Consider the following 14873-nt stretch of genomic DNA (forward strand, 5'->3'; position numbering starts at 1 on the left):
AGAAATGCAAATCAAAACTACAATGAGGTACCACCTCACACTGGTCAGAATAGCCGTCATTAAAAAGTCCACAAATAACAAATGCTGGAGAGGGTGTGGAGAAAAGGGAATGCTGATACACTGCTGGTGGGAATGTAAGTTGGCGCAGCCACTGCGGAAAATAATACAGAGGTTCCTCAGAAAACTAAAAATAGAATTACCATATGATTCAACAATCCCACTCCTGGGTGTATATCCAGACAAAACTATAATTCAAAAAGACATATGCATCCCCTATGTTCATAGCAGCACTATTCACAATAGCTAAGACATGGAAACAACCTAAATGTCCATCAACAGAGGAATGGATAAAGAAGATGTGGTACATATGTACAATGGAATACTACTCAGCCATAAAAAAGAATGAAATCAGTCCATTTGCAGCAACATAGACGCAACTAGAGACTATCATACCAAGTGAAGTAAGTCAGAAAGAGAAAGACAAATATACGATATCACTTTTATGTGGAAACTGAAATATGACACAAATGAACCTATCTATGAAACAGAAACAGAATCACAGACATAGAGAACAGACTGGTGGTTGCCAAGGTGGGGGGATGGGTTGGGAGAGGGAAGGAGTAGGAGGTTGGGGTTAGCAGATGTAGGCTTTTATATACAGAATAGATAAACAACAAGGTCCTACTGTACAGCATAGAGAACTATATTCAATATCCTATGATAAACCATGATGGAAAAGAATATAAAAAAAAGAATGTATATATATGTATAACTGAATCACTTTGCTGCACAGCAGAAATTAACACAACATTGTAAATCACTATACTTCAATTAAAAATATTGATTAAAAAAAAGAGAATAAAAGGCATCTCCAATTTTATGACACTAAAGTAACCTCTGCTAATATTTAGGTGAACATTCTTTCAACCCTCACTATTTGTGTGTATATATTTGAGTGCACGATTTTATAAATAGGCTAAAATATTTTGCTTTGAAATTTCTTTTTCCATGAAACAATCTTTTGTGAACATTTACCTACTAAGTAATGTGAATACATACAAGATCTATCATTCTTTTTAAAGGCTGCATAATATTTCATTATTTGCATATACTACTGTTAACTTAGCCATTGTTTCCAATTTATCCCTAGTAGAAACAACATTGCAATGAGCACAGTGTCTGATTATCTTGAGCATAAATTTCTAGAATTGAGGTGCCAGGTCAAAGTTATACTTTTGGTACAGATTAGGAACAGGACCTCCAAAATGGGACACCAATTTGAGACTTCTTCCACAGTGCATGAAGGTGGCTCTTTCCGCACCACCCACACTGGTGCAGTTTCTCCTTTGTCACATTTCCCAGCCTAATGAATGAAATTTGTTTTGTTACATTTTAATTTATCTTATTACTAGTGATACTGACATCATTTCCTTGGATATTTGCAGTGTTCTCTTTATAAATTGCCTGTTCATGTCCTTTACCTATTTTTTCACTTGATGGTCTGGTTTATTTGGGGACATTAACTCTTTGTTTTATATACTTTATCCTAGTTCTGTGCCTTTAAATCTTGTTTACTTTTGTTTACCGTACTGAAGTTCTATACTTTACTTTCACTTATTATTATATCATTTAATATATTTATATCATTTGTTATGATTTTCATTTAGTAAAACCTTTGGCATCATGTTAAGAAAGTCCTTGCCAGAGACTTCCTGAACAAAATGGCAGAGTAGAAGGACTTGAGCTCACCGCCTCTCATGAAAACACCAAAATTACAACTAACTGCTGAACAACCATCGACAAAAAAAGATGGGAAACTACCAAAAAAGATACTCTACATCCAAAGACAAAGAAGAAGCCACAACGAGATGGTAAGAAGGGCACTTTTGTGATACAATCAAATCCCATACATGCCAGGTGGATGACATACAAACTGGAAAATAATTATATTGCAGAGGTTCTCCCACAGGAGTAAGAGTTCTGAATCCCACATCAGGTTCCCCCAGCCTTGGGGTCTAGCACTGGGAGGAGGAGCCCCCAGAGCATTTGGCTTTGAAGGCCAGTGGGTCTTGAGTACAGGAGCTCCACGGGACTGGAGGAAACACAGACTCCACTCTTGGAGGGTGCACACAAGGTTTCATGTGCACTGGGACCCAGGGCAAAGCAGTGACACCATAGGAGCCTGGGCCAGACCTACCTGTGGGTCTTGGAGGGTATCCTGAGGAGGCAAGTGCTGCCTGTGGTTCACTGTGGGGGCAAGGATACTGGTGGCAGAGGCCCCAAGGAATGTTCATCAGCATGAGCTCTCCCAAAGGTCAACATTTTGGCACTGAGACCTGGCCCAGCACAGCATCCTGCAGGCTCCAGTGCTGGGACGCCTCAGGCCAAACAACCAACGGGGTGGGAACAGAGCCCCACCCATCAGCAGACAGGCTGGCTAAAGATGTCCTGAGCTAACAGCTGCCCTTGACACACCCCTGCCCACCAAAGGGACAAGACTCAGCTCCACCCACCAGTGGGCAGGCACCAGTCCCTGCCACCAGGAAGCCTGCACAAGGCCCTGGACCAACTGCACCCACCAGGGGGCAAACACTGCAAGTGAGAGGATCTACAATCCTGCAGCCTGAGCAATGGAGACCACAAACACAGAAAGTCAGACAAAATGAGATGGCAGAGAAATATCTTCCAGATGAAGGAACAAGATAAAACCCCAGAAGAACAAATAAGTGAAGTGGATATAGGAAATATACCTGAAAAAGAACTCAGAGTAATGAAAGTAAAGATGATCCAAGATCTTGGACAAAGAATGGAGGCACAGACTGAGAAGATACAAGAAATGTTCAACAAGGAGCTAGAAGATTTAAAGAACAAAGAGATGAACAATACAATAATGGAAATGAAAAATACACTAGAAGGAATCAATTGAAGAATAAATGAGGCAGAAGAACAAATAAGTGAGCTGGAAGACAGAATGGTGGAAATCACTGCTGTGGAAGAGAATAAAGAAAAAAGAATGAAAAGAAATGAAGACAGTTTAAGAGACCTCTAGGACAACATTAAACATACCAACATTACAAGGATCTCAGAAGGAGAAGAGAGAGAGAAAGTGCCTGAGAAAACATTTGAAGAGATAACAGCTGAAAACTTCCCTAACATGGGGAAGGAAACAGTCACCCACGTCCAGGAAGCACAGAGAGTCCCATACAGGATAAACCCAAGGAGGAACACTCCAAGACACATATTAATCAAACAGACAAAAATTAAATACAAAGAAAAAATATAAGAGCAACAAGGGAAAAGCAACAAATAACAAACAAGGGAATCCCCATAAGGTTATCAGCTGATTTTTCAGCAGAAACTATGCAGGCCAGAAGGGAGTGGCATGATATGTTTAAAGTGATGAAAGGGAAAAACCTACAACCAAGAATACTCTACCTAGCAAGGCTCTCATTCAGATTCAATGGAAAAATCAAAAGCTTCACAGACAAGCAAAAGCTAAGAGAATTCAGCACCACCAAACCACCTTTACAACAAATGCTAAAGGAACTTCTCTAGGTGGAAAAGAAAAGGCCACAACTAGAAACAAGAAAATTAAAAATGGGAAAGCTCACTGGTAAAAGCAAACATGCAGTAAAGGTAAGAAATCATCCACACACAAATATGACATCAAAACCAGCAATTGTGAGAAGAGGAGAGTACAAATGCAGGATATTGGAAATGCATTTGAAATTAAGAGACCAGCAACTTAAAACAACCTTGTATATATACAGACTGCTATATCAAAACCTCATGGGAACCACAAATCAAAAATCTACAATGGATACACACACGAAAAAGAAAAAGGAATCCAAACACAACATTAAAGATAGTCATCAAATCACAAGAGGAGAAAACAAAAGAGGAAGGGAAGAAAAAAGACCTAAAAAAACAAAACAAAAATAATGAACAAAATGGCAATAAGAACATACATATTAATAATTATCTTAAATGTAAAAAGATTAAACGCTCCAACTAAAAGACACAGACTGCCTGAATGGATACAAAAACAAGACCCGTATATATGCTGTCTACAAGAGACCCATTTCAGATCTAGGGACACATACAGACTGAAAGTGAGGGGATGGAAAAAGGTATTCCATGCAAAGGGAAATCAAAAGAAAGCTGGAGTAGCAATACTCATATCAGACAAAATAGACTTTAAAATAAAGACTGTTAAAAGAGACAAAGAAGGACACAAAAAAATGATCAAGGGATCAATCCAAGAAGAAGATATAACAATTGTTAAGTATATATGCGCCCAAAATATATACTTACAAAAAATAGGAGCACCCCAATATATAAGGCAAATACTAACAGCCATAAAAGGAAAAATCAACAGTAACACAACAATAGTGGGGGACTTTAACACCCTACTTTCATCAATGGACGGATCATCCAGACAGAAGATCAATAAGGAAACACAGGCCTTAAATGATACATTAGACCAGATAGACTTAACTGATATTTATAGAGCATTCCATCCAGAAGCAGCAGAATACACATTCTTCTCAAGTGTACATGGAATATTCTCCAGGATTGACCATATGCTGGGCCACAAAGTGAGTCTCAGTAAATTTAAGAAAATTGGAATCATATCAAGCATCTTTTCCAAACAAAACGCTATGAGATTAGAAATCAACTACAAGAAAAAAACTGTAAAAAACACAAACATGTGGAGGCTAAACAATATGCTACTAAACAACCAATGGATCACTGGAGAAATCAAGGAGGACATCAAAAAATACCTAGAGACAAATGAAAATGAAAGCACAATGATACAAAACCTATGGGACATGGCAAAAGCAGTTCTAAGAGGAAAGTTTATAGCAATACAATCTTACCTCAGGAAACAAGAAAAATCACAAATAAACAACCTAATCTTACACCTAAAGCAACTAGAGAAGAACAAACAAAACCCAAAGTTAGTAGAAGGAAAGAAATCATAAAGATCAGAGCAGAAATAAAATAGAAACAAAGAAAACAGTAGAAAAGATCAATGAAACTAAAAGCTGGTTCTTTGAAAAGATAAACAAAATTGATAAACCTTTAGCCAGGTTTCATCAAGGGAAAAAAAGGGAGAGGACTCAAATCAATAAAATTGTAAATAAAATGAAAAAAAAAGAGAAGTTACAATGGACACCACAGAAATACAAAGGATCATAAGCGACTACTACAAGCAACTATATGCCAATAAAATGGACAACCTGGAAAAAGTGGACAAATTCTTAGAAAGGTACAATCTTCCAAGACTGAACCAGGAAGAAATAGAAAATGTGAACAGACCAATCACAAGTAATGAAATTGAAACTGTGATTAAAAAACTTCCAACAAACAAAAGTCCAGGACCAGATGGCTTCACAGGTGAATTCTATCAAACATTTAGAGAAGAATTAACACCTATCCTACTGAGACTATTTCAAACAATTGCAGAGGATAAGACACTCCCAAACTCATTCTATGAGGCCACCATTACCCTGATATCCAAAACATATGAAGATACCACAAAAAAAGAAAATTACAGGCCAATATCACTGATGAACATAGATACAAAAATCCTCAGCAAAATATTAGCAAAGCAAATCCAACAATATATTAAAAGGATCATACCCCATGATCAAGTGGGATTTATCCCAGGGGTGCAAGGATTTTTCAATATCCACAAATCAATCAGTGTGATACACCACATCAACAAATTGAAGAATAAAAACCATATGATCATCTCAACAGATGCAGAAAACGCTTTTGACAAAATTCAACACCCGTTTATGATAAAAACTCTCCAGAACATGGGCATAGAGGGAACCTACTCAACATAATAAAGTACATATATGACAAGCCCACAGCTAACATCATACTCAGTGGTGAAAAGCTGAAAACATTCCCTCTAAGATCAGGAACAAGGCAAGGATGTCCACTCTTGCCACTTTTATTCAACATAGTTTTGGAAGTCCTAGATACAGCAATCAGAGAAGAAAAAGAAATAAAAGGAAATCAAAGTGGAAAAGGCGAAGTAAAACTGTTACTGTTTGCAGATGACATGATACTATACATAGAAAATCCTAAAAATGCTACCAGAAAACTACTAGAGCTCATCAGTGAATTTGGTAAAGTTGCAGGATCTAAAATTAATATGCAGAAATCTGTTGCATTTCTATACACTAACAATGAAAGATCAGAAAGAGAAATTAAGGAAACAATCCCATTTACTATCATCTCAAAAAGAATAAAATACCTAAGAATAAACCTACCTAAGGAGGCAAAAGACCTGTACTCCCAAAACTATAAGACACTGATGAAAGAAATCGAAGATGACACAAACAGATGGAAAGATATACCATGTCCTTGGATTGGAAGAATCAATATTGTCAAAATGACTATACCACCCAAGGTACTCTACAGATTTAATGCAATCCTTATGAAATTACCAATGTTATTTATTGCAGAACTAGAAAAAATTTTTAAAAATTTGTATAGAAACACAAAAGACGCTGAATAGCCAAAGCAATCTTGAGAAAGAAAAACGGAGCTGGAGGAATCAGGTTCCCTGACTTCAGACTATACTACAAAGCTACAGTAATCAAAGCAGTATGGTACTGGCAAAAAAATAAAAATATAGATCAATGGAACAGGATAGAAAGCCCAGAAATAAGCCCACATACCTGCAGTCAATTAATCTACGACAAAGGAGCCAATACTATACAATGGAGAAAAGACAGTCTCTTCAATAAGTGGTGATGGGAAAACTGGACAGCTACATGTAAAAGGATGAAATTGTAACATTCTTTAACAAACACCATACACAAAAATAAACTCAAAGTGGATTAAAGACCTAAATGTTAGATCAAATACTATAAACTCTTAGAAGAAAACATAGGCAGAACGCTCTTTGACATAAACTGCAACAATATCTTTCTGGATCCACCTTCTAGAGTAATGAAAATAAAAACAAACACAAGCAAATGGGACCTAACTATACTCAAAAGCTTTTGCACAGCAAAGGAAACCATAAACAAAACAAAAAAGGCAATCCACAAAATGGGAGAAAATATTTGCAAACAAAGTGACCAATAATGGATTAATCTCTAAAATACACAAACAGCTCATGCAGCTCACTATCAAAAAAATAAACTCCCCAATCAAAAATGGGCAGAAGATCTAAATAGACACTTTTCCAAAGAAGACATACAGATGGCAAAATGCACATGAAAGGATGCTCAACATTACTAATTATTAGGAAATGCAAATCAAAACTACAATGAGGTATCACCTCACACCAGTCAGAATGGCCATCATCAAAAAGTCTATGAACAGTAAGTGCTGGAGAGGGTGTGGAGGAAAGGGAACCCTCCTACACTGTTGGTGGGAATGTAAATTGGTACAACCACTATGGAGAACAGTATGGAGGTTCCTTAAAAAGTAAAAATAGAACTACCATATGATCCAGCAATCCCACTCCTGGGCATATATCTGGAGAAAACCATAATTCAAAAAGATGCATGCACCCCAGTGTTCATTGCAGCACTATTTACAACAGCCAACACATGGAAGTAACCTAAATGTCCATCGACAGAGGAATGAATAAAGAAGATGTGATACATATATACAATGGAATATTACTCAGCCATAAAAAAGAATGAAATAATGCCATTGCAGCAACATGGATGGACCTGGGGATTATCATAGTCAGTGAAATCAGACAGAGAAAGACAAATATCATATGATATCACTTATATGTGGAATCTAAAAAAAATGATATAAATGAACATATTTACAAAATAGAAACAGACTCACAGACATGAAAAAACAAACTTGTGGTTGCCAAAGGGGAAAGGTTGCGGGGGTGGGGGAGGGATAAATTAGGAGTTTGGGATTGACATATACACACTACTATCTATAAAATAGATAATCAACAAGGGCCTATTGTATAGCACAGGGAACTCTACTCAATATTCTGTAATAACCTATATGGGAAAAGAATCTGAAAAAGAATGGATATACGTATATTTATAACTGAATCACTTTGCTGTACATCTGAAATGAACACAACATTGTAAATCAACTATACTCCAATACAGCATAAAAATTTAATTAAAAAAAGACTATAGGGACTTCCCTGGTGGTCCAGTGGGCAAGACTCTGTGCTCTCAATGCAGGGGGCCTGGGTTGGATCCCTGGTCCAGGAACTAGATCCTGAATGCATACCACAACTAAGAGTCTGCATGTTGCAACTAAGAGTCCATGTGCCACAATTGAGAAGTCTGCGTGCCGCAACTAAAGATCCCGCATGCCACAACAAAGATCCTGCGTGCCACACCTAAGACCTGGTGCAGCCAAAAATAAATGAATGAATGAATGAATGAATAACATTTTTAAATGTATAAAAAAATTTAAAAGACTACAAAAAATTTAAAAATGAGGTACATATGAAAAAAAAAAGAAAAGAAAAAAGCAAAAAGAAAGCCCTTGCCTATTCCAAGGCTAGAAAATAAATGATCTTCCTTTTCCTTTTCCTTTCTTCCTTCCTTCCTTCCTTCCTCCCTCCCTCCCTTCCTTCCTTCCTTTCTCGTTTCATTGTTTTATATTACAATTTTAAAAATCTAATATATTTTGGTTGGAGCAAATATATATTTTAATATTTTTTTCATAGTGACTAGTCAAGTGCCCTAACACTTTATTAAAGAACCCACTTTAAATCCACAGAGTAGAAGTCAACACTATCATCTACCACATTTCTATATTTGCTTAAATGTATTTCCAACCTCGGTGTGGTTCTACTGCTCTCTTGGTCTATTCCTGAATTAGTGTCATATGAATTTTCCTGGCCATTTTTCATAATCTTTAAGATAAACTTAAGCAATGTTTTGTCAAATTCCCTTTAAAATGTTAGAAATTTATTACTGCCTTGAGTTTAATAACTCATTAGTTTTAGGAACTAATACAGTATTTCTGCCCAAGACCAGAGTATATTTATAGTATGTTTATCTGTTTGTCTTCTTTTACACTCCTTAGGCAAGTTTAATAGTTTTCTTCATGTACCTCTTATACATTCCATGTTATATTCATTCCCAATTATTTTATGGCTACAATGCCTGGCATGTAAGGACTATTGGAGAAATGTTACTTGTGACTAAGTGGTTTCTGTTAGTATAAAACAACAGCAACAATTATTTGTATATTTGTTTTATAATTGGCCATATAATGTTTTTAATAGGTTTTAAAATTTTTCTAAGCAATCACTATCTACAAGTAATGATATATTTCTATTATTTTAAACTCATTTTATACTTGACTATATTAACTTAAATTCTTCTGTTTTTCTGATTTTTATACTGTATGTTTAATTTTCTTGATTAATTGCACTGGCTAGTACTTCAAGATTATTATTAAATAATGAAAAACAGCTAAAAGGTAGTTAAATCATCCTTTTCTTATTCCTGACTTTAATAAAAATGTTTCTAGTGCTTTACTACTAATGATGATGGAAGAAGTTAATTTGAAAGTAAGTTTTTCATTAAGTAAAGGAAATATATTTTATTTCTATTCTTACCAAAGTTTTAAAAATCAGGCATTCATTGAGACAATTATATGGTTTTTCATCTTTGTCTGACTCATGTAAATAGATTTCCTAGTAGGGCATCATTCTGACTTTTTAGGATATACCTAGCTATGACTCATTTAGTCTTTCAAATATTTTACTGGATCCTATTTGCGTGTATTTTAAGAATTTTGCATCACTATTCACTAGTATAGAGTATGAAAACTGGTCTGTGGTTTTACTTCTGGTATACTTAAGGTTTTAAAAATCAGCACTATTTAGCTTTCATAAAAAGAATTTGTAGGTTTTCCATCTTTGTTCATACCCTAGAAGATTTTAAATAGGATTGAAATTATTTTCTTCTTTGAGAATATGAAAGAATCCACTCTTGGAGATGTAAGAGATTAGACCTAGTGGTTTATTTGATTGTTTTAATTTTTGAAGGAATCAGCTTTGGAAATTTTATCAGACCTACTATTTATTTTCTAATTCATTAATTTGTGTTTTTATTTTATTAATTACTTCCTTTGCTTTATTTAAAATTTTTTTTTACATTTGTTTATTTATTTTATTTATTTTTGGCTGTGTTGGGTCTTCGTTGCTGCACAAGGGGTTTTCTCTAGTTGCGGTGAGCGGGGGGCTACTCTTGCGGTGAGCAGGCCTCTCACTGTGGTGGCTTCTCTTGTTGCTGAGCACAGGCTCTAGGCACGTGGGCTTCAGTAGTTGTGGCACATGGGCTCAGTAGTTGTGGCTCAGGGGTTCTAGAGCACAGGCTCTGTAGCTGTGGTGCATGGGCTTTGTTGCTCCATGGCATGTGGGATCTTCCTGGACCAGGGTTCGAACCCATGTCCCTTGCATTGGCAGGCGGTTTCTTAACCACTGCACCACCAGGGAAGTCCCTCCTTTGCTTTCTTTAAGATTATTTTGTTGTTGTATTTCTAATTTCTTGAGTTAATGAATTTATTCTTTCTATTTAAAAATGAAAATGGTTAAGTCTATTAATTTTACTCATTACAGCTTTGGCTGCATCCCACATGCAGTATTACTGATATTGTTATTTTCTAGTTTCTTTCCCCCTCTCCCAAGTCAAAGTTTTTTCTATACCTCTATTTTTCCTTTCTTATTTTTCTAGATTTCAGGTGGACAAAACTGATTGAACTGTAATCTTTGATTTATGACACACTGTCATCTTTGGTCCGTGAATAGTCTCTATTTATTTGCTTACTTATTAATATAACGAACACCCATGAACCCACCATGAAACTATTTTCTGTTTGATCCAAAGTTTAAGAATAACTTTTACATTTCTAAGGGTTTTTTTTTTTTAATTTTTATTTATTATGTTTATTTTTGGCTGTGTTGGGTCTTCGTTTCTGTGCGAGGGCTTTCTCCAGTTGCGGCGAGTGGGGGCCACTCTTCATCGCAGTGCGCGGGCCTCTCACTATCGCGGCCTCTCTTGTTGCGGAGCAGAGGCTCCAGACGCTCAGGCTCAGTAGTTGTGGCTCACGGGCCCAGTTGCTCCGCGGCATGTGGGATCTTCCCAGACCACGGCTCGAACCCGTGTCCCCTGCATTGGCAGGCAGATTCTCAACCACTGTGCCACCAGGGAAGCCCTAAGGGTTTGTTTTTAATCTTTCTATTTTTGCTACACTTAGCAGTCTTCTTATCTGTAAAAACAGTGCCTATCTCACAGGGTTATTATGAGAATTAAATGTATTAATGTTTGTAAAATGTTACAACAGGGCCTGGCACATAGTCAGTACTATTTAAGTGTTAGCTATTATTTTTATTATTATGTTAGATCAAATTTATTAACTATACATATTTTTTACATATCTCATTGTCTTGTTCTTTCTACTTGATTTGTCAAGTGCTAATAGAAGTGTGGTAAAATCTCACTGTACTACTGCACTGTTGCCACTTTTTTTCTGATTTTGCTTTGTATAAGTGCTATGAAATCCCAAGCAAATATATTCATAATAGTTGTATTTTTATTATAGGTTGGACCCTCTTTGTTTTATCTCAATTTTTACCTTGAATTCAACCTTGTTTAACATTAACAAACAAAAACACTCTGATTTTTGTTGTCATTGTTTGCATTTGTCTGCTATATCTTATTATTTCCTTTTACTATTTCTGAGTCACAGTGTTTCAGATTTGTCATTTGAGAACACATAGCTGAAGATTTTTTTTCTTCAGTCCATTTAGAGTCCTTTTCTTTTAAAAGATGAATTTTATCCAGTTACATTTATTATTAAAACACATGCTTGATCTTGCCTTTGCCATATTGTTTCCTGATTTAATGTTTCCTTGTTCCTTTTTTCCACCTATCTTTTGCTGTAAAATCTCTGTGTTCTTAAAAAATTTTTCCCTTCAGCAATTTCAAAGTGATACATAATCTGCTTTCTGTTAAACAAGTTTATAACTTTAAATAACACACTCCGACTTCTTTTTCTCTGTATATCATTGATGTGTGTGTGTGTTTTTTTTTTTTTTTTACAGTGCTTGGCTCTCTACCCTGATGAGATTCACCATTCGCCTGCCAAAACTCCTCCTCACTTATGTTAGGCTGAGCTTTTCCTCCACAGCCCAGACTAAATGGCTCTGGCTGCCCTTGTTTGTGGCTGTTTAAAAACAAAACTCGTTAACATATTGTCAAATCCTCCTTCTCTGAAGCCTACAGATATTTGGCTCTAGCTGCTGATGGTAAAACAGCATGTAGCCTGCAAGCCATGGCTCCAGGCCCACTCTGGAACAGGGGCAGGGCAGTACAGGGTGGGATGGGAGGCCCAGAAGTTTAGAAGTGATAGCTGCAATGTCTCCCTATGGCCTGCCCCAACAGGAGGCAGCATGTGCTGGAGGCAAACAGCGTGGGATCAGAGTGGCCCTCTCCCTCTCTATAGTCCAAAGCATTCCTTGTTAGTTGCTCACCCATGGGGTTCTAATCTCCTCAACAATATCAGGTGCTTGCTCCCTCTGGGCTAGGAAAGTTTCTGTTTGTTCTGATCACCCCTCTCTCTGCCCACCAGCACCTTTCACAACCCTCTCCAGGGCTGTTCCATCTCCTAGAAGGGCTCTGAGAAATGAGTAAGGTGCTTGGGAACCAGAGAGGGCATCCCTGGAGGGCCTCACTGCTCCTCCCGGCCTCACCAAACCTCCCTATTTTCCATAGTCCAGTTCCATCTGCTTCCTCCAGGGAGTCTTCCTGATTGCTCCAGTTCCCCCTGACCTCCCATCACCCTGAGTCATCTACTCCATTCTTACTCGACTCTCTCTCGAGCTGATCTCTGACTATCTCAAACCTGCTGAATCTGATTTCTCCAACTAGACTGGGAGCCCCTGAGGCCAGAGCCAGAGTCTCTTCCTCCTATTGCTCCTCCATGGCTCACAGGACCAGTAGATACAAGCAGAGCTTAGTAAAGATCTATTGAACAAATGGAAAGTCAAGACAAAGGACTCGGAATCTGACTCTCTTGGCTCAAATGCCACATCTGCTGCTTGTGAGTGGTGGGGCTTTGGGTGAGTTACTTAGTGTTTCTACAAAGGGTTGCTATGGGGATTAAATGTGATAATGTGTGAACTACATAGCTTGGCCTCTAGCCCTAGAAGACATGGAATGAGTGGAGCTACCAGTGTAATATCAGCCTGCATTGTTAATTGCATTGAACCAGTCTGACGGAGTGTCTGATGCTGTGTGCAGGTGGGTGTGTCATCAGGGCTTGGGTGTAGGTGACTGGTGACCTGCGACCTATGCCAGCCGTGCACTGTGATCTGGGCAAATCACTTCCCTTTGTGGAAGAAGGAGGCTTGGAGAGATGACCTCTGTGAGCCCTTTCTGCTCTGACCTCCATATGTGCTGTGGGTGTTGACAGTTTATGAGTTGGTCCTGATCTGAGGCCCTGGGGGAATGCATTTTCAACAGAGGCTCCGCCCCAGTTTCTGACCTGGTTTTCCAGCTGGAGATCTCCTTTCTCTCCCTCCCCTCCTCCTCCATACCTCCCTGCCCAATCCCCAGGAGGGTACCAGCGCTCCACTGCTGAGCAGGATCATGAAGATGATGAACGTCTCAAACCAGCTGTGCTCCACGATGTGGTAGCAGGTCTTGCGCAGTCTCCACCAGACCTTCCCTGGGGCTTGCGTGGTGTCCATGGTGCAGCAGGGACAGCGCCGGACACAGCCTTTGGGGGAGGGAGAGGAGTCAGACCCAGTCCAGGACCTGCAAATGCCCACATCTGATGGCAGAAAGTTGAATGGTTGAAAGAATGACTGAAAGAGGTTACAATGATGGGTCATGAACTGGGCAACATGGTGGGTGGGGCCACGGCAGGGGGTGGGTGGCAGGGAGGGGTGACTGTGAGTGCTGCCCGCAGGAGCCCACACTCAGCAGGTACCCTGTGGATAGGCTGGATGGACTAGGCAACCAGTAAGTAGATGAAGGGCCTGGCAGTTCTGGGCAGGGGCAAGGCAGGGGTTGGGATGAGCTCCAGCTTGTCCTGTGCTCATCTGGGAAACTCTCCCCCTGGGGGAATGTACCAGATCCCCCTGGGGTGCTGTGTCCCTGGCCTTTCTCCATGTTTGCAGTTTCTGAGCGTTGGGATGGGCAGACTCCTCACTGATAGCCCCAAACGATGTGCCACATGGAGGGCAAACCCTCATTTTATCCCCAGCAGCCCTCCGAATATACCATGGATTCATAAAAGCTCTAGATGCCAATCACCAGCACAGCCACATGCCACACCCACCTTGAATATTTACAGAGGGCCTACTATATGCCAGGTGCCGTGCCAGGGCCTGAGGGAACAGGGGGAATTAGATCCAGTCCTTGCCGCTGTGGGGACACCTGGTCATGCTACCATCCCACAAACGCAGCCGACCCACAGCTGCCTGCCCAGCACATCACAGGCATACTTGCCATGACTCATGTCACAGGCAGGTGGAGGGGCCCCCAGGGTCTCAAAGAATGGGGGAAAAATGGCAGGCACCCAGGTCAGAGTGGGGTGCAACATGGCCCTCTACCCCCAGGAGCTGCAGGTCCTCCTGCCCTGGTGGGCAGGACTGAGGCTGGGCCAGAGGCCCACCCAGGGCAGTACCTTTAGTGAAGCAGTCCTCTGGATCCTTGATGTCCTCTCCGAGGTCGGGGATCTGCTCCAGGAGGTCAGCAGTGTTGGTCATGTCTGCTGTGCTCCCCTCAGAATAACTGTTCTCATGCGTCTGTGGGCAGGACCGTGGGGTGGGGTGGGTGAGGGCATGAGTGTGGGCCGTGTAGCAGCCTCCAGCCTCAGGCCCAGAGTCTGGGGGA

The 14873-nt window shown here is 39.5% G+C and overlaps 1 protein-coding gene across 3 annotated transcripts in view; it reads right to left on the reverse strand.

Moving 5' to 3' along the window:
- The window catches only part of SCN5A (sodium voltage-gated channel alpha subunit 5), a 90807-nt gene that overhangs the window by 19377 nt on the left and 56557 nt on the right, over positions 1-14873 (reverse strand). For all 3 annotated transcript variants that reach the window (XM_082348285.1, XM_082348287.1, XM_082348286.1), the window contains 2 exons: positions 14665-14785; positions 13598-13752 (listed from right to left, as the gene is read on the reverse strand). In XM_082348285.1, the coding sequence (XP_082204411.1) occupies positions 13598-13752; positions 14665-14785 (276 nt within the window). The remainder of the gene's footprint in view (positions 1-13597; positions 13753-14664; positions 14786-14873) is intronic.

Source organism: Balaenoptera borealis, assembly GCF_965194805.1.
Source record: "Balaenoptera borealis genome assembly, chromosome: 12".
Classification (NCBI taxonomy): domain Eukaryota; kingdom Metazoa; phylum Chordata; class Mammalia; order Artiodactyla; family Balaenopteridae; genus Balaenoptera; species Balaenoptera borealis.